This window comes from Epinephelus moara, chromosome 20 (assembly GCF_006386435.1).
Source record: "Epinephelus moara isolate mb chromosome 20, YSFRI_EMoa_1.0, whole genome shotgun sequence".
Taxonomy (NCBI): domain Eukaryota; kingdom Metazoa; phylum Chordata; class Actinopteri; order Perciformes; family Serranidae; genus Epinephelus; species Epinephelus moara.
The window spans coordinates 8,512,927-8,538,617 of record NC_065525.1 but is presented as its reverse complement, the minus strand read 5'-3'; the positions used below and the strand labels follow the sequence as shown (position 1 = coordinate 8,538,617).

At 40.4% G+C, this 25,691-nt stretch overlaps 2 protein-coding genes across 6 annotated transcripts in view; both read left to right on the top strand.

Annotated features, from left to right (window-relative positions):
- The first annotated feature begins 1,844 nt into the window (after positions 1-1,844).
- slc10a3 (solute carrier family 10 member 3) lies at positions 1,845-4,300 on the top strand. Its single transcript, XM_050073572.1, has one exon. The coding sequence runs from the start codon at positions 2,311-2,313 to the stop codon at positions 3,724-3,726; it is 1,416 nt and encodes a 471-aa protein (XP_049929529.1). The 5' UTR covers positions 1,845-2,310; the 3' UTR covers positions 3,727-4,300.
- Positions 4,301-7,041: 2,741 nt separating this feature from the next.
- LOC126407959 (Fanconi anemia group A protein-like) overlaps positions 7,042-25,691 on the top strand; it is a 33,967-nt gene continuing 15,317 nt past the window's right edge. For 4 of the 5 annotated variants that reach the window (XM_050073289.1, XM_050073287.1, XM_050073288.1 and 1 more), the window contains exons 1-14: positions 7,197-7,336; positions 11,900-11,985; positions 12,264-12,529; positions 13,776-13,888; positions 14,452-14,548; positions 15,022-15,176; positions 16,474-16,569; positions 16,878-16,951; positions 20,096-20,205; positions 21,068-21,178; positions 21,374-21,437; positions 23,959-24,071; positions 24,303-24,379; positions 25,456-25,597. In XM_050073289.1, coding sequence (XP_049929246.1) covers positions 12,469-12,529; positions 13,776-13,888; positions 14,452-14,548; positions 15,022-15,176; positions 16,474-16,569; positions 16,878-16,951; positions 20,096-20,205; positions 21,068-21,178; positions 21,374-21,437; positions 23,959-24,071; positions 24,303-24,379; positions 25,456-25,597 — 1,213 coding nt within the window. In that variant the 5' untranslated portion in view covers positions 7,197-7,336; positions 11,900-11,985; positions 12,264-12,468. Of the gene's footprint in view, positions 7,060-7,196; positions 7,337-11,899; positions 11,986-12,263; positions 12,530-13,775; positions 13,889-14,451; positions 14,549-15,021; positions 15,177-16,473; positions 16,570-16,877; positions 16,952-20,095; positions 20,206-21,067; positions 21,179-21,373; positions 21,438-23,958; positions 24,072-24,302; positions 24,380-25,455; positions 25,598-25,691 lie in introns of those variants that run through there. The other variant, XM_050073286.1, reaches the window with a different exon arrangement.

Below are 25,691 nucleotides of genomic sequence, written 5' to 3'. Positions count from 1 at the left end.
CCCAGCTTTCCCCAGCCTCCCCCCAGCCTTCCCCCAGCCTCCCCCCAGTGGGTACAAATCAGTGTTCCCTCTCCCATGTGACCGCCCCTGTTTATTGGCTGAGGGACAGGGAGAGTTGAGCTTTGGGCCGCTCCGATTGGATTATTGAACTGTTACGTCAAGGTAGTCAGAGTCACCCAGAGAGAAACAGGAAGTAGTGGGATTTTTCTTTAAAAAATAAATGCATACAAGTTGTCATCAGTAAGTCAATGTGCGTACATGACAATTTGAGAAACAATATTACACAAGAAACTGTCAATTATCCCAGTGTGTGAAAATATTATAAACCCATATGAATAACATATACATTAGATAAGAGTGGTTTGGTTAAACACACAAATTTAGCAATATCCAACAAATGACACAAACTGAAACAACAAAGGTAAGTAAACTGTGGCACAGAGTTGCATTTCATGACGGGGCCTCTAGATTCTGTTATAATTTGTGATTAATTAATCTTCTCTGTGTGTATCCGTTGACCTAGTTGGCGAGCTACTGCATTACATGCACGCACAGGCATACATCAAGTTGTATTGAATCGAAAAGATAAAGCAAGACCCAACTTGCTGCAACACTGGAGCTGTTGGAGCCTCTGGAGATCCATGCAAGACAGGTTAGCCTATACAATGCAGGAGTATGATGTAAATGGTGTATTTCTACTCTGTTCTCATAATAAAAATCGAATACAAATGACAAAGATTATGAAAAATATGACAATTTACTGGAGTTTTAATTTTATTGAGGGTCATAATGGCTGGATCAACCTGTAAAAAGGGCCTGGGGTAAAAAATTGCTGTTTGGCCCCTGATGACTCTTCTCTTAAAGCCAGGATATACCACACACAGCAGTTAAAATGCTATTTGGTGGGAGCTGTATTGCCTTTACAAATTATTGTTTGTTATCTATGAAATCAAAGTAAAAAAAAAACCTTGTTTCCAATGAGGGAAGTGGTTGTCAGTTTACAAAAATAAATAGATGGTCTACGTTGCCGCAGCGTGTAGTTACATTTCTGAGGAGGCGTATGTCAAGCTACAGTGTAGGGTAGGCGTCTAGAGAGAGCCTATATCAGTGATATTCAAATAGTGGGCTGTGGGCCAGACAGGATGCTGGGTTCCCCCCCAACCAGTTTTTGTTCTTATTCCCAGTTTAAATAAGTTGATTCACAATGGGATCTTTTTTGCACTTTTAATGTAAATAAGGTGCCAGGGCGCATAGAAAGCATCAAAATAGAGCATGTTCAGGCTAAGCCCCGAATTTCCTCAAATCCTCAAAACCTGATCCTGCAACTAATCTGCAGGGCTGTAGTGTCTGGCCCCTGGCTACCTGTCATTTTGCAAAAGTGGCCCCTGGGCCAAGCAACTTGAGTATCCTTGGTCTATGCCACAGGTGGAATGTTGATGTACGTATATACCTGGCTTTACTAACCCTCTGCACCACATGTACAAATCTTATTGCCTCCAGATTCCTATGAAGTCCAGTGCAGCCAGTTATCCTATACAGTGATAAAACACTTAATTTGAGTCTATTTGTGGTAATTCTATCACAACACAATACAATTTAATGTATGAATTTTCACAATGGAAGCACAATAAAAACAAGCTTGTAAAGATAAATTCTGACACATCCGGGACCTTCTTTAGCTGATATTATAACATATGTTGGTGATGCAAATATTCAGTTACATTTGCAGTTAATGATATAAGGCTACCAAACACATCTACCCAGTTGTTAATCCATCTTTTTATCACTGAGATAAATAAAGGGGTTTATTTTGGTATGTCATAACCGGAAGTGAGACTTTTGCTAAAGATAGCTTTGAAGAAATAACGTTAGCTGTGAGCAGCGACCAAACGGCAGCTGAGCTACGATGCTCTCAGTTTTCGTTTACCGGAGAGACAATAAAAACGAAAGACGAGGCGAGGCTTTGGTTTACCGACACGGACATCTTATCACCGAGTAGACAAAAGGGAGGCCGTGAGAGACCTGTGTGAGTGTGTGTGATTCCTGTGTGCCCGGGGCTGCTGCTGTGGAGCTGGGCTCGGACAGGACAGGGCGGGGTGATGTTTAGGTTCCGGTATAAAGGCAGCGAGAAAATGGGAACCAGACGAGATGTGGAGCCGGCTGCCGACGCTGTCGTTTTATACCGGAGACTAGAATGAGAGGTTTACCGTCCTGGTGTAACAGGGCGGCGGTGTAACCGTCTGGGGGAGGCCGCTAGCGGGGGAGAAGCGTGTCTCTGCGGCGCCCCTCCGCCCCCTGTCCGTCAATAAGATGAGGACGCTATTTACATTCTGTTGTCTCTTCCTTATTACCGGCGGAGCGGACCGGGCGTGGGCCACCGGAAACCTAACTGTCGACAGCAGCAACGACACCAACCTGACGGCCGACAGCAGCAGCAGGTATATCACAATCGGGGACGGGTCATCGCAGGAATTTGAGTTTCCCGAAAACACCAACGGCGTGATTGTAATCTCCAGCCAGTACCGGAGCGCCGCGGCGAGCAGGAAGGGCCGACAGAGCTGGAAGCAGACGGTGACGGTCCGCTCCCTGGACACGGAGGTCCTCTCCATACTTAACGTGACAGATAGTGGCCACGTAGGACTAGCCAAGAGCTACATTATCAGTATCCGCTCCGGGCTCCCAGGCCGGGCTCAGCTGCAGATCCAGCTGCTGGACCTGGACCAGGATTCGGTGCCGGTTCTGATCGAGGAGAGGACGGATTATTCAATCAGAGTGGCGCCCGGTAATGATGACCCGGCCACCCGGCTCATCCAGTCGGGTGGGTTGTCTCATTTCTCTGAGAACCCTGTGCTGTTTGCCTTGCTGCCCCTCATCTTCGTCAACAAGTGTGCCTTCGGGTGCAAGGTGGAGGTGGAGGTGCTGCGGGGTCTACTGAGGAGCCCGGTGCCCCTGCTCTTAGGGGTGCTGGGTCAGTTCCTGGTGATGCCATTGTATGCCTACTGTGTATCCCGGCTGGCCTCACTGCCTAAAGCGCTCTCTCTGGGCCTGGTCATCACCTGCTCTGCCCCGGGTGGTGGGGGCGGCTACCTGTACAGTCTGCTGCTCGGAGGAGACGTCACCCTGGCTATCTCCATGACCCTGGTGTCCACAGTGGTGGCGGCAGCAGCCATGCCTTTGTCATCAGCTCTGTATGGTCGGCTCTTGGGTGTGCACGCTGCCCTGCACGTGCCGTTTGTGAAGATCCTTGGCACCCTCCTGTTCATCGCCATCCCCATCTCTCTGGGCATGCTGGTCAAGCTGCGCCTGCCCGCCCTCACACGCGTCCTGCTGGCACTCATACGACCCTTCAGCTTCGTGCTCATCGTAGGTGGCATCTTCATGGCCTACCAAATGGGTGCATCCATCCTGGCCAACGTCAGGCCCCAGATTGTGGCAGTTGGGGTGACGGTGCCTTTGTTGGGGCTGCTAGTTGGGGCTATCCTGGCCAAGCTGGCGGGCCTTGCCCCACCGCAGAGGAAGACTGTCAGCATAGAGGTGGGCGTCCAGAACAGCCTGCTGGCACTCGCTGTCATGCAGCTGTCCTTCCGCCGTCTGGAGGCTGACTTCGCGTCCCAGGCACCCTTCATCGTGGCCCTCAGCAGCACCTCTGAGATGCTTCTCATAGTTCTGGGGTACTTTGCTCAGCGCAGGTTGTGTGGGTCTGCCACCCCCAGGAGTGACGCCTGATTGTAGCCGCAGTTTTTTTGTTCTGAACTTTTTTGCAGAATGAACTTTTTCAAACCTGTGGAAATTTGGTGTCCCACAGTCAAGGCTACGAGACACACAACAATCACCAATCCAGTCATCACTGTTGTGGCACACGGGACAGTGAATGGACTCTTTTTGTGTTTTTGTCGTTCATATTTTTCATGAAAACCAAAGGCCTTTTACCCCTCTGAGACCTTTTGTGTTTATTTTACAGTATGTACTTTTTAAAATCAGATTATACTGTGAGGTATACAATGTAAATATTCCTAAGAAGAGACGTACCTATAAAAGAAAAGATATTTTTCTACCAGATTACTTTTTGTAATCAAAAAGCAAAGATTGATTTGCATCATGTTTACAAGAGGTCCATGTGTCTTAGCCCGGGGGAGAATTTTTGGGGGTAAAGTGGAATCATTTGTGAATCAAACAAGAACATGATGATGTTATGAAAGTATTTGCTACTGATTGTGTTTCCTGGATCTGCGGATCCATGTACTTGAATATTAGACAGGAGAAGTGAAGAAAAAGTAAATAAAAACATTGTTAAAGCAGGCTTCAGTGTGTTCAGAGTTTGTGTGCAAAGAAACATGTCTAACAGGTCAATGTCGATAGAGCGTTAACAGGCTGTTTGTTATATGAAGAGTGAGACCAGGCTGCATTTCACCAGAACACCAAGCCGTGACTGTTTGGTTTTACTTTAGCACACAGGTGGTAGAAAGATGGTTCAACATATTTTAAGAGTGGCATCGTAGTATGTGTTTAAATTCAAATGCGGAACATATATAATTTTGAATCTTTTTAAATCAAAGCTTCTGATTCCAGCTCTCGTATATAATAGGGCTGCAACTTATGACTATTTTCGTTGTCAATCAGTCTATCGATCATTTTCTCAGTTGGTTGTTTGGTCTGTAAAATGTCATAAAATGGTGAAAAATGTTAATCGCTGTCTCCCAAATCCTAAAATGACATCCTCGAATGTCTGCTATTGTCCACAACCCAAAGATATTCAGTTTGCTGTGATAGAGGAGTTTAAAAAAAAAAAAAAAAAAAAAAAAATATATATATATATTCACATTTAAGAAGCTGCAATCACAGAATTTTGACTTAAAAAATACTCTAATTAATCGTTGCAGCTCTAATGTTAAATATATTTAAATCAAACAATTTCATCCTTTCATACAGCAGGAGAGGCCATTGTTACTTTCTTTGACTGCTGTTTCATTACAGAGAAAAGGTAGATTTATTCAAGTACTAGGAATAATCCTGGGATATTTGTACTTACTTACAAAATAGTAGGAAAACACAGGCAGAGGGCAAAGTGTCTGAAGATAAATACATCACACACTTTTAGTGGGTCATAGGTGATCAGTGAGAGGCATTACTTCTGTGTGTCTGTGCATTTTTAAAGGAAAATCCTGCACAGAATACCTTTAAGTACAGTTTTGACTTTTACATGTACTATCTTTACAACGGAGGTGAATGGAATTAAGTTTGTGCTGCTCAGTGTATTAAGACAGTTGAAAAAAGTGGAAAAGCTCAACAGTAAAATGTCCCTGTTACTTTACATAACCCACTGAACACACTCTCGACAGTTTTCCTGTAGGGACTGATTCTTTGGTACAAAGTGCTTTGAGTTTAGTGTTTACAGTGTGGTCTGAGAACATTGTGTCTGGAAAGACATGTTGCTGTAGGCGTTTTACATATGTCTTTTTTTTTTTTTTTTTTACTGCATCAAGCACCACATACTTCCTTTCTGGTGGCAGAAGTGTCTGTGGTAGAAAACCTGGGCAAATGAGACCAAAACTATCTGAGTCTCCTGAAAAACTATGTGTTAGATACAAGTGGAGGTAAGTGAAACAATTTGCAAAGTGCTTTTCCGGAAGTGATAAAATGAGAATGGTTAAGTACCCTGAGAAGAATCAAAGAGAGTAGGTTAAAAAGACGACTAGTCTGTTAAATGACAGTGTGGGCCTTTAGATAAGTAAGCCATTATACCAGAGGTCAAGGTCCAGTTTTTATCAGCTCACTGTTGAACTATTGAAAGCAGATTCAGAATATGTGCACACTGTTCACAGTGACCACACTTCCCTTTCCTGTCTAAGAAACAGCTCAAAGCTCCAGTGAGAAAAGGGGAACGTTTTACATGCAGGTATTTTTATGTACAGACCGCACTTCCTGTTTACGCATCGAGAGCAACAGACTTTTATGTGCTTTCATTAACACACTTGCTGAGGGGGCTGATGTAGTGGAAAACAAGAGAGTTCAGACCTGCTGTTTTGGCCCAGCAGGTTTAACTGAGCTCTCAGGAATGTAGCACAGCTGTAAAGCCTCCGGGCCGAGCAGAAGTTGTTGGGTATAAGAGTCTCAGTCAGTGCTGCTGTGTTCCAACTCTGGTGGCCGCCTCGCAGAGAGAGGAGGGGTGGTCCCGTTCTCTGTTTGTCCCAAGGGAATGATGGCTATAGGAAGAGCAACATGATCTCTCTGAATCATGACCACTTTCCTTTCTCTCATACGTTAAACACGAACCTTTTTGTAGCATCATTATTGATTTTTGTCACTCGAAGCCTTTGTCATGGACGGAGCTGTTCCCTGACCTACATGGATGCATCTGTAACTAAATACATTTGTGCAATCAGTGGAGACTAAATAGATCTGACCAAGGCCGTAACCATGAAATCAACATTGGAGGGGGGCCAAATCTGCTGGAGAGTATGCCCACCCCACAAAGAAATGAAAAATCTGAAAACTCATTTCCTATACTATCATAATCAAGTACAGCTATACAGTATATTATACGAACATGCAATAAATGAGAGCTGCTACTGTGTACATAAATCATACATGTAGAGCAGCCATAAACTGTGTAAATAATGGAAGTAACTACTGTGACGTCACCCATTGGTGTGTGCACTGTCTTTCTGAAGACTTAGGTTCTGCATTCAGCCTTTTTTTTTTTTTTCAGCCAGAAATGACCACATTTGGAGTAGAGTCTGACTCTCAGACTGTGGTGACACCTCGCAGACAGCGTGTCACTCAAACTCCACCCTTAAATAAGCAGAAGTTTAAGTTTTGATGAAATCTACATGGGTGAGTTACACAAAGATTTACCCCTCATACAGTTGTCATAAATGAAGAAATGAACTATAGAGACCAAGCGGCAACCTCTGAGGCTGAAACATTAAGCCAGCACAGACATGCCAAAAACCCTAATGGTCACTTCAGGCTGGCTTTAAAACAGAGTCAGTCCTTACGGCTGGTACAAAAAAAAAGTTTTGGTCTCGCTACTTTCCCCATTCATGACAATTGTACCGGGTGAGTTCTTTTTTCATGTCACCTATGTACATTTTTTGGGGATTGGAGTTACATATTATCAAAGGTGGGGCTTTTTTGAGTCACAGGATGTCATCGAGGCATTCCTGCAGTGTGTGAGTCAGACTTGTGCTGCGTTCGTTTTGTACTCAGAGGTCGGAAATTCCCAGTTTCCAGTCTGAAGTTTAAACTTGAACGCACGGATTTCCAACTTGGAAACTCGGAGCAACCACATCAACCCTGACTTATGAATTCACGATGACTCCCGGTCACATACACAGTGAGTAAACACTCTGCTAAAGTACTGTTTATAGCAATTCTATCTTATTTGTTTTACATTAGGTCAGCCATACCCATAGTACTGTTAAATTTTTATCTGTGGGCATGTTGCTATGCTGTCTGTATGTGCAAAATGCCACACAGAGTTGTTATCAACTGATACTGCTAACAGTGGCTACGGCTAGCCCAATGGTAGAACGGTAACGTCCATGTTTTTTCCCGACTCCACCGTTGTCAACTAGAATGCAAAAACTGTTGTCAACTTGGAGTTGACGTCATTCCCACTTCCAACTTCCGACCTCCGAGTACAAAACGAACGCACCATTACCCCTCGCTTCTCCACAGCTCCACCCTCTCATCCAAATATGGTCACTTCTGGCCCCAAAAAATCAAGATGGCAGCCAAAATGTTGGACTCGAAGCTTCAAAACAGGAGTCCAAAAATCAAAGGGTGATGTCACGGTGGCTATGTCTGTTTTTTTATACAGTCTATGGTCATAAAATAGTTTTTTAACAATTTTGAAAACTTTGTATTTGTGATAGTCTGTGATAGCTCCTAAACTACCCTTATTATTATTGCTAATATCACTTTGAGTCACAAAACAAGTTCTATAAGGAATGGACATTAAATGAAGCATTCTTTCATTTCTTTATTCAGTTTTGTTATTTAAAGATGCAGGAAAAATTACATTTTGTATTGTCCCACAGTACAAAATGTCCAGAATACAATCATTTATTAATACATAGGAAACAAGTCTGTGATTGCTTTAAGAGTAGCTGGGAATTCTGGCTTTCAGAGGCTGTGCTGTGTTTGTTTCAGGCTCTTTTTGACTTGACATACATGAAATTTCTGTTTGAATTTGGTAGGCTATATCTAATACTTGGTATGCTTTGTGTGAGCTAACCTGCTACTGGAAATGGAAAGTTTTAATGCAATCACAGCAACATCATGTTGACATGGTGCGCTCCCTCTGCCTCCTTCTCAAACTTTATTATATACACACACACACGCACATTAAATCCTGCTGAGGTCCAGATCCAGTCAGTCATTAATCAAAACTTTTCCCTCCAGTGATTCAGACAAGAGTTGCTGCTGTAACTCAACGCTTGTGTGTGTGTGTGTGTGTGTGTGTGTGTGTGTGCGCATGCTCAGGTGTCACTGTGTGTTGTTTGTCATGGGGCTGACAGGTGATGACACACTGCCTTGCTGGTAGGTTTGCACTCAGCCCTGTACATCAGCACTCCTGTTTATATTACTATCCCGCACATTAGTGGCACAATAGGAAGAGAGCGCTCTTAAAAATTCATGAGGACACATTGCATTAAGTTTTCATGAGTTCCTTTCACCGGCTCCCATGAGACGGTTTTCCTGCTGCCTGCCGCAATAGAGCTGGGAAGTCCAGAAAAAACATATCAGACTGAAGTGAGAGGACTCTGTTCACTGTGAGGAATGATCTTCAACACAGTGAGGACAAGACAGAGCCTGCTGTTGTACAGTCATGGTCACTCAGTGTGGTTTGGCAAGGTGTGGCACTCACCTGCACTGAGTCACAATCATATTTGTTTTGAATAACAAAGGTATTTCTATACATAATAACCTGGTTGATAGCTTTAGTTTTGAGAAAACACTCAGCTGCAGCTTCCCATAATAAGACAACCCTTTAGGCCCACAAAACCAGGTCAGATCTTGATTATGATGCGGGGGAAGCTTATATTACAGCCACACCTGTCCCAACATGCCCTGCATCCTGGTTACAGTACATACCGGTTATACAGAGCATTAGTCTCTGGTGCATTCACATTGAAAAAAAGGCAAAGTTGAGTACCAACATACTTTCCTTTTCCTACTCAGATTTTCTTTGTGGTGTTCATGGATACTGTTGTCCCACAGTGCAACAATGGAAATGGAGTCATTTCCTCGGACTGTTTTTATTTCCTCTAAGAATAAATAAATAAAAGATTTTAAAAAGTTTTTCTTTCCCTCTGCTCACCTTTTCCTACACTGTATTGGTTTTTATACACCAAAATGTGTTTTTTAATGACTTGAAAAGTGCTCTGTAAATAAAGATTATTATTATTGTTATTATTTGTATATAGTATTATTTGTATTTGTATGTTTTATTATTGCATTAGTGGTTACAACTGAAAAAATATGGAGAAAAACATGTTGGAAAAGTGGATAGATACAGATCAATGTTTCACTTACAAACTGTATCAGTACGTAGATTTCAGGGGGAGACGCAGGGGACATGAGCCCCCTCAATATTTAAAATAAGCACATTAGTGGAGGACTCTTATCTTGACAAAAATAAAGACTATTTGAGGACCTCAGAATTGCATATCTGCTCTTTGCAGATGATGTAGTTCTGTTGGCTGTATCACATTGTGACCTCCAGAATGCACTGGGGTGGTTTGCAGGTGGTTTGAGTCTGATGCGTGTGCGAGTGTGAAGATTCCAGGTCTGAGATCATGGTTCTCTGCCAGAAGATGGAGCTTGCCCCCTCTAGGTTGGGAGAGAGTTGCTGCCCCAAGCGAAGAAGTTCAAGTATCTCGGTGTTTTGTTCATGAGTGATCTGATCAGAATGCCTCCTGGACGCCTCCCATTAGAGGTTTACCAGGCACGCCCAACTAGTAGGAACGCTGTGGAATCCCCCGGGAGGAACTGGAAAGCGTTGCTGGGAAGAGGGACGTCTGGAGTACTTTGCTCAGCCTGCTGGCCCTGCAACCCGACCCCGGATAAGTCGATAAAATTGGATGGAGGGATGGAAAATTAAAGACATTTACACCATAAATTGATGCAGAAAATGCACAAATTGGTGCATGACCATTCACCAAAATGCAAGAAATTAAGTGGATGACACTCAACAATCCCTAAACCCTCCATTATATATGTGCACTTAATTCTGTAGACTCTCTGCTTCCTGTGTAAATCAAGCTAATTCTAGAAACGTACATCACCACTCCATAGCTGTGTTTAACACTATTTAAAGATTGCAGCAAAACGATTTGTCAGTGAGATTAAATAATGCAATGCTATCACAAATAATGGGAAAACAACATCACAATAAGGCCACGGCTGAAAAATGGCTTAACTGTTTAAATGTGTATGTTTTAAGGATCCATATTCTCCTCAGACAGTTATATTTATTTAACCTTTTTTAAATACAGATCAGTTGAGCATATATGCTCTTTACAGCAACACCCTGTTAACATACACTGAAGAACAAATAAAACATGAAAAAGAACAGACACACACAGTACAGGATGATGAAAACTGATATAAGTGCAGAGGTGTTTCTATGATATAATAGGGTACAGTAAACTGACACTCCTGTAATCTTTGGCTACACAACAAAAGTTCAGGTTAAGTTTCAGAACTGGTTACATCTAGCCCATGTTCAAAGAGCGCATAAAATGTTGTTCAGCAAGTTCACATGGAACTGAATGTAGTTACCAGAGCTGCATGAGAGGCCTACTTTTGAATCATTACCTTTTCAGAAAAGGAAGTATTTGGAGATGCAAAAAGAAAATGATTGGCTACTGACCACTAAGAAACAGAGAGAGGATAAAGACAGTATTTTAAAAATTTGAGTCAAGTTCAGTTTTATGTACTGTAACCATTCAGGCATACAGTGGTGTGATTATTTCCGAAGTACCAGACCCCCCGAATCAAGGTTGTGACAGTGTAGGCATATATTTTTAAAAAAATCTGTTTTCATTTAAAGGAACAGTGTGTAAGATTTAGGAGGATTTAGTGGTATCTAAAGGTGAAGACTGCAGATTGCAACCAGTTGAAACTTCTCCCAGTTAGAATTCCTTCAGTGTAGTACGGAATAAAGCAGTTTCACATTACAAATCAGTGTTTATCTGACGTAATTCGGCATGTTAGAGAAGTGCCACTAGCTAAGCACCTGCTGATTTGTATTCACCTTTTTGTTCTCTGATAACTTAAGATCCAAACGTCAGGAGGTTTTTACTGGGAGCTAAATTATCCACAGAGGCCCCTTTCTCTCCAGAACAAATGAACCCAGTGATTTAAACCATTAAAAACACTGAGTAAAGCAGTTTCTTGTTAAAAATGAGTGTTTTTCTGACACTCTCATCATGGAGTGGCTGCTAATTACAGTGGCCAATGCAAAAACACAAATGGCCCTATCTAGAGCCAGTGTTTAGTTTGTCTATTCTGGGCTACCATAGAAAAATGGCAGTGAACAAGGCAATATCTATGGATGCGGACCCACTTCCTATGTAGATATAAACCCTCATTCTAAGGTAACACAAACATAACATTTCTTATTTTCAGGTGATTATACATTAAAGTAAAACATAATTACTGTATTAAATTCCACATCTGCTTCACACTGGACCTCTAAAACCTACTGACTCCATGACTCGTCTGTTTTATCTTGCTGTCCCGTGAAGCACTGTTTTAAAAGTGCTTTAGAAATAAAGATGATCATCATTCTTATTATAACAACAATAATGGTAATGCTACTACTATTAATAGTACAACTAGCTATTACTACTAATACTAATAATGATAATAATTTCACTGAATTTTCTAGTTACATGCTTCCAGTCAGTCAGTCAGTATATGGGGATGGTAAACACCTGGCATCGCTGGACCTGTTTGATGACTAAAGAAGGAGAGGTGACATGTCTTCTGTACCATTCATTAATCTATTTGTGCACTGTCATGTGTGTGGACATTGATGTGTTGGTTAATGACCTGACTAATTTTGTAAGGATTTTTTTTCTACAAAGACATACATGAATGTGATGGATTTATTTATTTATTCATTCATTCATTTAGTACAGTTATTCAGAGTGAGAAACTGACCGTCTGAACTTGAACTTTTAAAACAAACATCTGTGGAAACAACAGTTGAGGACTTTATAACTCCGGGTTGTTTTCTGTTTGTCCCACAGCTGGTAACTGGCAGTGGTCTATCCTGATTGGCTGTAGCATTGACCAATGGGAGAGAAGAGCGCGAGGAGAAACATGGAGGAGGAGAAAAGCCAAAACAGTGCCGCTACAGCTTGGAAGAGAAATGGGGATAACTAAGGAATGAATGCGGTCATTGAAAACGTCGACTGTCTTTAAAAGCGCTGAGAAACATTCAGTTAAATTAAAATGTCACTGAGTGCAACGTGTGATTCGGTTTCTCAGAAAAGGACTGTGTCGAGCCTCCTTGGTGAGTTAGCAGCTAGACCGAGTTATGTCAACGTTAGCACCATTTAACACAATATGTAAATACAGTCTGAAATTAAAATACACGCTATAAAAACGTAGTCAGACCAACAACCATTGTTATGATTATGTCTTCATTGTCTCGACAAATACTGACTGACGTTTGTAACGTCGGCTGTTAGCGTGAGTGTGTTAAATTGCCAACTTTTAAGTGGAGTTTGGTGTGACTCTTTATAGGGAAACACCCTTATTTACATTTCTTTTTCAACTAAATAACCTTCCAAAGGTGCCAGCATGTCACCCATCTGTCCTACTTAAAGGGATAGTTCTTTTTGTTTTTGAAGTGGGGTTGTATGAGGTACTTATCCATAGTCAGTCGGCACGCCCCCAGTTTGGAGAAGCAGGCTGGAGTCTGACCACACAGAAGCTAAGCAATGTACTGCTGTGGATGGGGTCAGCAACAAAACGTAATTAATCCACCTAAAACATCCTACGTAAACATATTATTAGTTAAAGTGTATGCTATATTGAGCATATTTTAGTGCTTTACCTTCTCCTCAGACAGCCCCTTAAACCGTTAACTGTTTCAGTTCCCCATTTATGCTCTCATCAAAGCCACAAGACTCCATTGACAGAAACATTTTAGCTTGCTGAACACATGAGCTGCTGGTATACTGTTGCTTCAAATGGTTCATTAGTTTGTGTTATTGTGTGCAGCAGGAGACCAATAGCTCCTGTGTTCAGCAATATTAAATCACATTTTTCCTCAATGGAGTCTGGCTTTGAAAAGAGCGATATAACAGCTTTATTTTCCAGTTGGAAATCAGTCTGAGGTTAAAGTATAGCAGTGAAAATACTCTGATATAGATTTTTTTAGGTGGGGCTTTTTTTAGGTGGCTAAGATACGCTAAGATTTTGTTGCTGACTCCCATCCAAAGCAATACATTACTTAGCTTCCGTGTTTGACTCAAGCCTGCTTCTCCAAAGTGTTGTGCCGGCCGACATCTACTGTAGGTAATACACTGACTATGGATAAGTACCCCGTACAACCCCACTTCAAAAAACTGAACGATCCCTGTAAAATTGGCCAACATTTTACAACTAGCTTAATATTTGCAATAAGTAACATAACAACAAAGTAAGAAAATTCTATACTGTTTGGCAAACTGTGTTACACAATATTGACACTGTCTCTATATAAATCTTATTCTGAGCATTATGTGTTTTTTTTCCTGCTGTTGTATTCCCAGCTGGTCGTGTGGTGAAGAGGCCGAAGCAGGGCGATGGTCAGAGGCTGCAGGAGGCAACGATCCAGCTGTTGGAGCAGCAGCAGAACCTCTGCAGTCTGCTCAGGGAGGTCGGGGTGAGTCAGTATACATCAGCAATGAAGGCAGAACCCACAGGGCTGCACAGCCAATGTACAACATTAAACCATTATAACCACATTTTATTCTAATCTGTGGACTAAGTAAGTAAGAGGCATGTAACAGCTGACAATGTCATAACTGTCAGATGATGTCATAACTTCAAATTTGCAACGAAAGTGCTAGATGGGTAAGAAAGTAAATTGTGATGTTATATTTGACTGTATGGAAAGATTTGCAGCTTTTACTGGCCACAATACAGCACTTACCCAATATTATGCAATCAATCAATCAATATGCAACTTGATTGGTTTTGGTGAAAAATATTCTACATTGCATTGTGGCTAAAAGCATTTATATTTTATTTATTTATGGCATTAAACCATCAAAGGCATTTGGAATAAGTGCTTCTGGATGGATGATACATGTATGATGCACTATAGAGTGGCCTTTTAAGAGTTAGGAAAGCAGCTTCATCCTCAAATTGAGAGTGGGACTGATGATATGTTTGAATTTTAGTAGTTACTAACCTTCACTGTTTTTTTTTACACACTTTCTGTAGAATCCAGATCCGTGCAACGCTTTCCGCACTCAGACAGGAGAGCAGGAACATGCGGGGTCTGAGGGCATCACATCTTCCATTGCAGGTTCATTGCTGGGTGAGTTATTGATACTAAGTTTCAGAAATAGCCTCTGTGCTGTACATCAGTTTTGCCATAGTGACAAAAGTTGACACAGTCAGAGCCTCAGAGACACCTGCTGCTACACACATTAATCGCAAAACCAAGCGCTGTAAAACTATGAAGAAAGAAAAGTGCGGTACAAGGAAGGAGTTTCTGCAACTCTCAGTTTTTGTTGTGTGTTAGGATTCTTCAGCACCTCACATTTGGGTTAGCATCTAAACAGCAGACATGATCAAATTCACATAATCTTTGCATGATGTCGGACATTTTTCATTGTTTATCTTTTTGACAACTGACAGTATTCAGAAGATTTTTGCTTGCTTTTATACACCACAAAGTAGACTCATGGAAATGGTCACTACTCACAGTAGTGCCGCATGACGACAACCTAACTGTGACACAAAGTAAACGCTCAGAACTACAGGATGTGTTGTATTGTCTGTGGACAGTGTGTGAGCTGAGGCGTCAGGCCTCACAGCTGGGTGTCCCGGTGGCAGCGCTGTCAGTGAAGATGATGTTGGAGAGACTGATGGAGATCACTGTAAATGAGGAAGTGGAGAAGGAGGAGGACAAGGTGACAGGGCTGCTCACTTCCTCTCAGCGGGTAAGTATCTGACATTTGATGTTTATAATCTTTGAGGCGTAGTCCAAGGTGAGCATTCAGTCTGTAACCTCATGCAAACGTAACAAAAAAAATGTTGACTGTTAACTTTAGACCATCTGAACTTTAACCTGCCAACTCATCAACATGTTGATGGCTGAGTAAGTTAGTGCAGGTGTCACTGGAACCGTAGGTGAAAATGTAGAAGGCTGCTCGTATCATCAGAGGCTTTGCACTAAATTTAACAAATAATCTGATTTTTAAAAACATTTCCTGCTGACATCCAACAGAAGAAAACTAATAAGGAAAAACATAGGCTGCGTTCACATCACAGCTCAATTCTGATTATTTCCTTAGATCTGATCTTTCTGCCTAGACTGTTTACATTCATGTTTGATGTGATCCATATCTGATATCACAAAACAGATGTTTGCCCTGAAATGCCTTGCATGCAACCAGTAACGTCACATACATGCTCATTAGAATGACAACAGTAATCCTCACCTTCACAAAACAGGCATTTGGGGAAAAAATGAATGACATAGTGTTAATAGTACATAATGTCTATAAATAGTGTGTAGAATTGAGCTGGAACACACTGCATATTTTAGGATAAGGATGCTGCACAGGTAAATGATGAATTAGGGAAGACTACCTTCCTTAACTATGCACTGTATACAGAAAGATTACAAAGGATTTTAAAGCTTTCACACCTCATCCCAGGAGGTGATTTGAAACGTTTAAATTTGGACCCATTTAGTGATTACTGTGGTTATTTCTATCTGTGGGTTTTTATGATTCGCAATGTTTGTGTAATGTCTTTTTTCTGTTGTTTTCTGCTGTACTCGGGTCTCACTTATGAAATAAATCTTACCTCTGAACAGATTACCTGATTTGATAAGTGATATTTAATCTGATAAATGTCATGCACTCATTTTTTAAAGATACATTTTCATGAAAAATGTCAGCTACAACTTTAGTATACTGTGATGTATGTGTGTCTTAGTATTTTTTGACTCACTGTGTCATTGTGGTTTTCATACGCACAGTAACATGGCGTTTTCCCTGGTGCCACAACTTCACTTTAACGCAGTTCTGCATATTGAAAATGGTTGTTGCATCACGTCTGTGCTGCAGATCTCACGGCAGATTGTTACTTCTGTAGTTTAACATTTTTGAAGCCGCAAAAGTCTCCACCTTGAGTTTGTCATTCATTGCTGCAGGATTCTTGTTCAGTTTCTTTTATAAAAAATCATGTTAAATATGACATTTCTATAAGTGCCACCCCTGTCCTCTCCAGGTCCAGCTGTGTATCCTGCTGAAGTCCAGCAGAGAACTCCTGTCACAGGGAGCCCTCTGCCCTAAACTGCTCTGGCAGGAGTACAGAAGAAATCAGGTGTGTGCGCATGTTAGAGTTCATACATGAGACCTAAAGAAGGTTTTTACTTCTGATTAGATTTTGCACAATTGTTAAATTCCATTAATTTGCTTTAAAATACGTTTTTTCAGTCTGAGTTCTACACAGCCGAGTCTCAGTAAATACACAAATGAGGAAGTTCAGTTTAAAATGTAAAATCACTCACTTTATTTATCTCTTTATATCTGCTTATTCCTTTACACTGCGGCAATGGGAAAAACCCAGCTTGGCTTTCTTATATAATAGATGTAAATGAAATATTTAATGTGCTTCTTTTTTTTTTACAGAGATTACCCAAGCTGGAGGTGGTGTACCATCTTCACTTTTACAACATACTCACTCTGAAGTACATCATAGAGAGGTGAGAAATATGAGGGTGTTTTTTGTTTGTTAGGGTTTTTTTCCAGTTCAGTTTTTGGGGAATTTTGTTTGTGCCATCAGTTATCAGGTTCTGGGACAAAGAATTAACCTGCCTTTTCATTAAGCTCTCTAGCCACGTAGACACCGATTTTTTTGTCTTTGGATGACCAACATGTAACCGTAGACAAAAAAACAATACATATACTGGGCACACTTATATTTTCAGGCTATAGGGGTGCAAACAAGAACTCATTTGTGCTTGTACCCTGATGTATCCCTCAAGCAAAGCATTTAATATTACGCACAACTGTAACTTTAAAACAACAGACCAAGAAATATGAAATTATTTTTATGTATTTATTAATTTATTTAATCTAATAATGATAATATATATATATTATATATTGATATGAAAAGCAACCAATGAGTGCAGAGGGGAGACGGATGGATTGCCAATCAACCCTTAAAACCACAGCAAAACATGTATGTTGGCATGGCTACGCATCAGTGTGGACTTAAAATAACGTTAGATTAAGGTGAATACATTGGTCTCTAGTGATTGGTTAGGGTAAATAAAATCCTCCTCCTCCACAAAAATTAAAAAAGAGGACACAATGTCAGACTGAAGATGAAAACAGAGTGTAACGAGTTGACAATTCTGTCTGATAATCAGGCAACAACATTGCAAAGAAAGTAGACTCTGAAAAATTAAACACAGATATCTGCACATGAGAACGCAACAGTGGGGCGTGATGTTCTGTAACTGCCATAAACATGTGCTCAGCAGCCAACTAGTATTTAAGACGGTGCATTTACTCCAGCAGAAGATAAAACACTTTTGACTTTTATTCAAGCTGTCGTGCACTTTGATGTTAGATTTGAAAAGCTGTTGGTGCTAACTTAACTAACAAATTATTTTATTATGATTCCCTGCACATGTTTGTCATATACTTTTTGAAAGCTCTCATAAAGGAAAGGAAACATGAAGCTTTATCTGTAGAGGTTTGAATGGTTCGTTTCTTTGGTTTGTCAGGCAATTATCTTTTATCTTTTCCCTGATATGTCAGCATGTCTGAAGAAAAATATTGAGTCCAGGGTTGCAACGGTATGAGATTTTCATGGTACGATAACCGTCTCAGAAAATAGTGTGGTTTCACTGTATCATGGTATTATGAAATTTATATTATCGGTGAGAATGACCCTTAGAGGAATGAAAATGGAAGACCTGTTATTGGTTGAACAAATGTCTATTACTATAATTAGAACTTGAAACCATTTTGTTAATGGAAGTATGTGTAAAAAGTATCCCCTTAGAAAATAACTTAAATAAAGGAGAGAGTCAGCGGTCAGTTGATTTTTTCCAATATTATAGATAAGCAAATGTACAGTATGATAACCATCAACTTTTCTATCATGCTATACCTTGAAACCTGAATTGAGTCTGCACATTTGCAACACACCAGCTACAGCTGTGTGGTTGCCTTGGATGAGAGAGAGCAGGTAGTATTGGATGGTTACAGTTTAGTGTTGTCTGACTCACCAGGTGTAGACAGTGGCTATGAATCTGTCATTGGCCAGCTGTTTAAGCCAGCATTCTCCCATCAGCTATCTGCATGATACCATTTCCAAATCCTTCGCTACAGGACACAACAACAGCCTCTGAGCTAACAGCCTACACGCTCAAAATGGCAAGTTTTGATAAAGGTTTGGATTGTGCAATAAGGCATGCCTGCGCTGTTTTATCAGTGAATTGGTGTAAAGATCTAAAACAAAAAAAACAAACAAACCAACTTGTGAATGATCTTGGAAAAACCTTGACTCTCGCAGGAGACTTGTGCCCAGTGTTGATCTGTTTTCTAACACAACCAGTCGGAGTTGATCTGCCACATTTTCTTTTTTTTTAAAGATTATTTTTTGGGCTTTTTGCCTTTAATGAACAGGACAGGGTGAAATGGGGTGAGAGAGAGTGGGGGGTGACATGCAGCAAAGGGTTGCAAGCCAGGGTTGAACCTGCGACCGCTGCAGCGAGGCATTGACTCTGTACATGGGGCACCGGCACTATCCACTACGCTACTGATGATGATACCGATTTGCCACATTTTCTAACTCTGACAGGCACTCATGTGAAATGAAAGTTCGGTATGAAGTCAATGTGATATCATCATAATAATGTTCTGCAAGAGCCACATGTTGCAAATCGTCTGTGGTTTTAACAGGTTCAGTTAGTTCCTCCAGAGCTAAAGTATAGACAGGCTTCACCTTGAAGTTACCGATTATCAAATTATCTTTGTCTTTCTTATCAGTAAAAGTTGAAACACGCAGTGAACATACAGATGTCCCAAGACAATAACAATTAAACAAAATACTTCTACAAACACTGTGGAAATGAAGAAAGACCATAAGGATTTGAATGTTATAATTAACTGAACACATAATTGTGAGAGTGAACCACTTCTGAACACTTATTTTTTAAAATTTGAGTACTATTGAATTTATAGTATTGAAACAGTTTAGTTTGAAAACAAAATCTGAATTTATGTGAGTTGGGTTAACAGTACTGCAGTTTCACAAACATGATTTTATGTTTCATTTTTCAAAAAAAAAGAAAAAAAAAACAGTCTAAGTTCAAAAATCAGGTTGCTCAAATTTGATTGGTTCAGTTCAGACAACAGAATTTAAAATTCAAACTTGAACGTTGAGGCGATTGATTAGACGTCTGTCCTGTCAGGATATATTCTCAGTCACATGTCACAAGTCACGAGTTCGGAGCCTGGATTTCTATCTGAATGTTTGACTCATCTGAGGTAAGAAATCAGACTGCATGAATTCACAAAGGTGTCAATAATAATAATAAGATTCAATACTGCATCAGAACTGAACAACAGAAGACACTTATCCATCAGTCCTGTGTCACAGTGCCTCTCTGTGGTTGTAGTAAGAACCATCTATAAATTGTTCAGTTTACAGAAGGACTCAAATGTAAGCTCCACACAACAAAAAAGGATATACTGTACAAGTCACTCAGATTTCGAGGATAGTAAATGTTAAAAGCATGGCTGACATCTAAAACCTTTCTGCAGGACATAAACTTTTAAACAAAACCTTTCACTCAGTCTTTCCCTCTTTTTGCTTTTTCTCCATTCAGTGATGAAACAGTGAGGTCGTGGTTGGTGGCTCAGTTGAAGGCTCTGTGCGGATGGACACCTCCACAGGGAGAAGAGGAGACCAAACAAGTTCAACACAAAGTGCTGTCAAGTAGGGACACAGATCTCTCTCACTCGTCTAGTTAAAGTTGTGCTTCTTGGAAAATCTTGGCTCAATCACTCATCAACAAATGGCTCATTATAATACTTAAAGCGGGTGATCCAAACAATATTGTTTGCTACTGTTTGAACTCCACCGTCCACAACATTTCTGTGTTGCATTGAAGACACATAGGTGAAAGAGAAGGGCTAAAATGATGTCTACGGTTGGGGATATATGCACTTTGTGTGTTATCTTAAACTGTATTGCTTTGATTCGATTGCAGACCGAAATAGATATAGCATGCCTCCAGATATTTTCCTACTCTTCATCAGTATTTTTGACAGATAGGTACCTGTCCCATGTGTACCTGAGCCCCTGTAAAGTAACAGGGGGTTCAAAACCTGAAAGAACAGACTGACACATATTTTTCCAGTTGTTGGAAAAAACAATTTCTCAACAGGAGATCTTTCAGAGTGGTCAACTAGTGATGTGCTGTACCATATATATAATGCCTAATCTGCAAATTACAAAAGAAGTCCGGCCTAAGGATATCATTTTTTTCAATTATTTGTTCATATTGCATTGCCACATTGTCAGAAAATAATTGTTATGTCTACTAATGCCATTATTACCCCATATTACCAGCATCAAACAACCCAGGTCAGTCCCTAAGTGCATACTTTGAACAGGGATCTTGAACACATAGGCAGCTAGAGTCTGGATTATTCACAATCCAGTCATAAATATGAGTGCACAGCTGTAAAAATAAAAAAAGGTGCACTCAGGGTATTAAGAACACTCGAAAAAATATGCACAAAAAACAAAAGCTGCTGCTCAGGATAATGCTAATGAAAGATCTTCTGTATTTTAGCTGTGGTTGGAGTCTTAGTTGGAACTGGCTTCGAGGCGAGCCAGGAGCCAGCAGCTGCAGACAGGAAGACGTCCCTATTCTGCTGCTCAGTGCTGGACGACATGCTCTTCTGTGAGTCTACAAGTCCCCATCCCACTTACACTCTACTGTGTTGATGAAATATTTAGTAAAGCACTTTGATTCACACCTCCGGACCCTGAAAGCTATTTTTTCTTTAACTGATAAGATGTCTAAATATCATTATAGTACTTTATTTTTTTGCCTTCCTTTTTAACATTTCATCGTTTTTCTGTCTGTTTTCTTCAGGGCTCCTGGACACTGTGGAAAAGAGTGCGACGCTGCAGTCTGCTGGAGCAGGAGCTGAGCTATGGTTCTTTGCTTTTCATTTGTTTTTTTAACCTTTATGATGTCAGATGGTCTTGTTCAGACTGAGTTCGTTGTCTGAAGAAAGAGACCTGAATACAAACTGTTTGCTCCTGTTCTCAGCCTTTATGATAATCTATGCTAACTATCTCCTGCTGTAGCTTCATATTTAACTGACATATATGAAAGTGGTATCGATCTTCTCATCCAACTAGAAACTAGCAAAAAAAGTGAATAAGCGTATTTCAGAAAAAAGGATAATGTCTTTAAGTTCAGGTGGAATGGTGACATACTGTATGTCCCAACCAAGGGACCAGATCTTCAAAAGGATCCGTTAAAGCGACAATAATTTTTATAAAAATAACATTTTATCATATTTGCTCAAACTGTCATAATATCTACACAGTTTTACACAAGACAGATTGTCTGTGGGTAAAAAAACATGTTCCTCTGCCTGTACATAGTGCCTCCAGTGGCTTTTGCTAGAATCTGCTGCACTTGAATGAAACAACCAATCAGAGCTGCGGAGTCTCTAACGTAGCTGTCAATCATGTCAGTCACTGCTCGTAAACTGCGGTCAAACTGTCAAACTAGGCAGCATGTAGTGATAGTTTCAGCAAATGGCAAAATATGACAAAAAGGTAATTTGTAAAAGTTTAAAAACTACAGATTTAAGTCCAAGTAGAAAGGTCTGTCAGATGGGCTGAATCTGCTCTTCCTCCCCAAAATCGCACCTCATAGAATCCAAGCTAGAATGGTGCACTCTGGTGAGTCAAATATTAATTCACCAAATATTCACAGCTGAGTCTACAGAACAGGCTGTGGTGTTTCATTTTAATACACCAAGGACAGCTAGCAACAATGCACCAGATTAATGTTAAATATATATTAAATTTTTTTTTATCTGTGATGAACAACCATGGCCAGGCTTCTAAATAAATGCCCGGCTTTTTAACACCGCAGTGATTTTTTTTTTCATCAGTCTACCGTAGTTTAAGACTACAACTAACTGCTAACAGTTATTTTCATTATTGGGGAATGTGCTGACTCATCTTTTCAGTTTAAAATCCAACAATGTTCTGTTTATCATTACAAAAGACAGAAAAGCAACAATTTTTACCAAATGAGAAGGAGCTCTAAAGAATGAGTAAAGGGTTAATCGTTAATCAAAATAGATTTTGATTAACGTATCAGTGACTGATGACAGTCTAAAGGCAAAAACCTGTTAAAGACAGCATGGTCATGTGATATGTCCTGATTTTAGGAGTTGATTAGTGTCACTTGGTTATTCTAAAAATACATAAGGATGCTGCTGCTACATTGGGCCACAGGAAAAGATTAGTGCCTGACAGTTTCTGTCATCGTGTGACAAAAGAAATCAGGATTTTGTAGGTCTGACTGATGTTTCTTCTTTCTTCAGCTGTTCAGTTTTTGAGCTCATGCCTGCTTTAAGGGGGTGTCTGCAGGTCATTAAAATGTCTTAAAATGTCTAAAATTCAATTTTATAAACATTTGGCCTTGAATAGTCTTAAACTGTACTTTGTGATTGCCACAAATATTTTATCTAATTTAATGTATCCGTCTTTAAATTCCTTTTGTCAAAATGAGTCTCTTTAGCTCTTCAGCATTAAAGTCCACATTTCTACTGTTGCAAATCTTTAAACCTACCACTGAACCTTATACTTGCACTTTCCTGTGGGCCCAATGTAGATTAACCTAACCCACCCTTATAACCATGTCCCTATATAAAACCTACCTTACTACTTCCATTTATATGTACCTGCAATTCTAAATATGAAAAAGATGATTTGCCCAAAAATCAGTCTTAGATTGGTTAAAAAACATCTTGAAAAGGTCTTAAAGAGCATTCAGTTTAAGTGCCTGATGCATGCAGACACCCTGTTTAATTTCATCTGCTACTGTAGCCAGTAAACTTCACAAGAGTTTCTGTGCAGACTTGTTGCCTGTCTGGCAGCTTCACCACGTTTTCTGAATACTTTGATCCAGCTGGACGGCAGCTGACTGGATAATTTTTCTGTTCTGCACTGTTCTCAGTAAAATTCCTGCCGCTTGTCTGGTCCTGAAATGCTGAGGCAGAGCACCTGGCACCTACGATCAGACTGTATTTGTATTACTGTAACTGGCCGTCTCTGCTCAGCCTGGGTGCTTCACACACTGAGTCACAGCCCCTCTGTCTGCAGCAGTAAGCTGTTCATTTATACATGGAGGCAGTCTACGACAGCGTCCACTTAGAGTACAACACTGTGCACATCCCCTCTCAGTCTCAGAGTCATTTATGTAAAACACTGACTGTGGAATATATCTCCTGTAATTAAACACTACGGCCCATACCATGAAAGTTAATTCGGCTGTTTCTGTACAAAATGTGTTTAATTCTAGGGTATGTTTTTTATCTATAGTGAACAAACAGTGTGTCCCTGGAGATATGTGATCAATGCATCATTAATGAGAACATGTATGATGTTTAATGTCTCTGTTTCTTACTGCCCTGCCCTGTGTTTGTACAGGATTCAGATATTTGATGCTTCATTGTGTGGAGTTTCAGTGTCCGTGGATACCCTTCAGCGTTTCTTCACACACTCCCTCACACAGACTCTCACATACAAGCCTCGGCTAACAGGTAAAGACAAGTTACAGAACGTTTCAATAGCTTGATGCTGTTTTTTCTTGATAATGACTGTACTTAAATTTTGCTGTACACTAATCTGGTAAGAACTTAAATTCAGAAAATTCGGGTTTGGGAAGACTTTGAAATATGAATCCTAATGTACAGTGCATGCTGCTTTTTTAAATGATAACAGAAATAATTTGTAGAAACCTGATGTGTCACAACTAAGTCACATATCCACAGTGTCGGATGCCATCGCTCAGCAGAATGAGTGGACCTTTGCAAAAGCCAGCCGGTTGTTGACGACTCTTTTCCGTAAGGTAAATGTTTTATGTCGTCCAGTTTGTAAACATATATTTAAAAGGTAACTTCAGTAATTTCAACCTGATGTTTTTGTGTTAAAGTGACTAATAAGAGCAACAGTTTTTTAACTTGGTCTAGTGAATTGGCTGCAGTGTAATGTAATTAAGCACTGTCAGTTTACATCAACTAAAAGTGCCTGTTTTGCCACTGACAGGCTCATACTGTTTTTTTAAATGTCTGACAACATTATGGAATGCATACCAGTAAAAACAGAGCCTTTTGTTTAAAAGTAAGATTCTTCTTGTTCAACCAGAAACAGCCCCAAAATTGCTATCGCCAAACCCACCAGACTCCATTTAAGAAAACCGTCATTGTATAATTGTAAGACATGCTTACTTCAAAGGTGAGAGAAACAAAATAAAACTCACAAAACCATCTTGGTTCATCTTTCCACTGTTCTAACAATCATCAACTCAAATCATCAAATCATTGGTTGAAATAAACCCTTAATCACCCGATTATGATGTGTAAATATGCTGGCTCTATACTGTACATGCTTAAATTACTGTTTATTTAGATGGAGTCTGGTGGCTTTTGCTGTCACAATCTGGGGCTATTTCTGGTTAAACATAAAGGATCTTCCTCTCTCACAAAAATGTCAACCTCTGTAAGGATACCTTCCATAAGCTGTCAGACACTTAGAAAAACAATCTGAGCCTGTCAGTGGCAAAAACAAGCACCTTCAGTGGGTGTATGTTTGCGGCGTGAACTTGCCCCAAGTGTAGACAGATGCAACAGCAATCAAATCCCTCCAGCTTCAGGCGTACAGCCTTCAGCCCAGAGGAACACAGCACTGAGTGTATTGATTTATCTGTAATGATGTTCTTAGCTGCAGCAAACAGCTTGTTTGTCTGTCAGTCACTCCCTGTGTTCTGCTCTTGGTTTCTTTAGACTAGCACTTTAGTTTATGGTTTCACAGAGCTAAAGAGCTTACTTTTAATGCTTTTTGTATTTTCAGATTTGTGGTCACAAGGGTCTATTGTAATGGAACTAACAGTAGCTTGTCTGTGTTATTGCTGTGTTTCTGTACCAGCTGGCTATAATCTTCAGTGTGGAGCAGCTGCTGTGTCACCTGCAGAAGGTTTTGGAAACCCATGAGGTCAACTGGAAACACGTCCTGTGTTTCCTCTCCACTCTGCTGGTTTACAACCCCTGTGCCCAGACCAGCCTAACAGGTAAACACAGCAGCCTGCTTTTACCGGTATCTCTTATATTGGATTCAGACAGCCAAGTGCCAATATTTTGAGCTGAGACTATGCATATAGTCAG

Coding starts and splice junctions, on each gene's coding strand:
- slc10a3 (XM_050073572.1), top strand. CDS start 2,311: ATGAGGACGCTATTTACATTCTGTTGTCTCTTCCTTATTACCGGCGGA.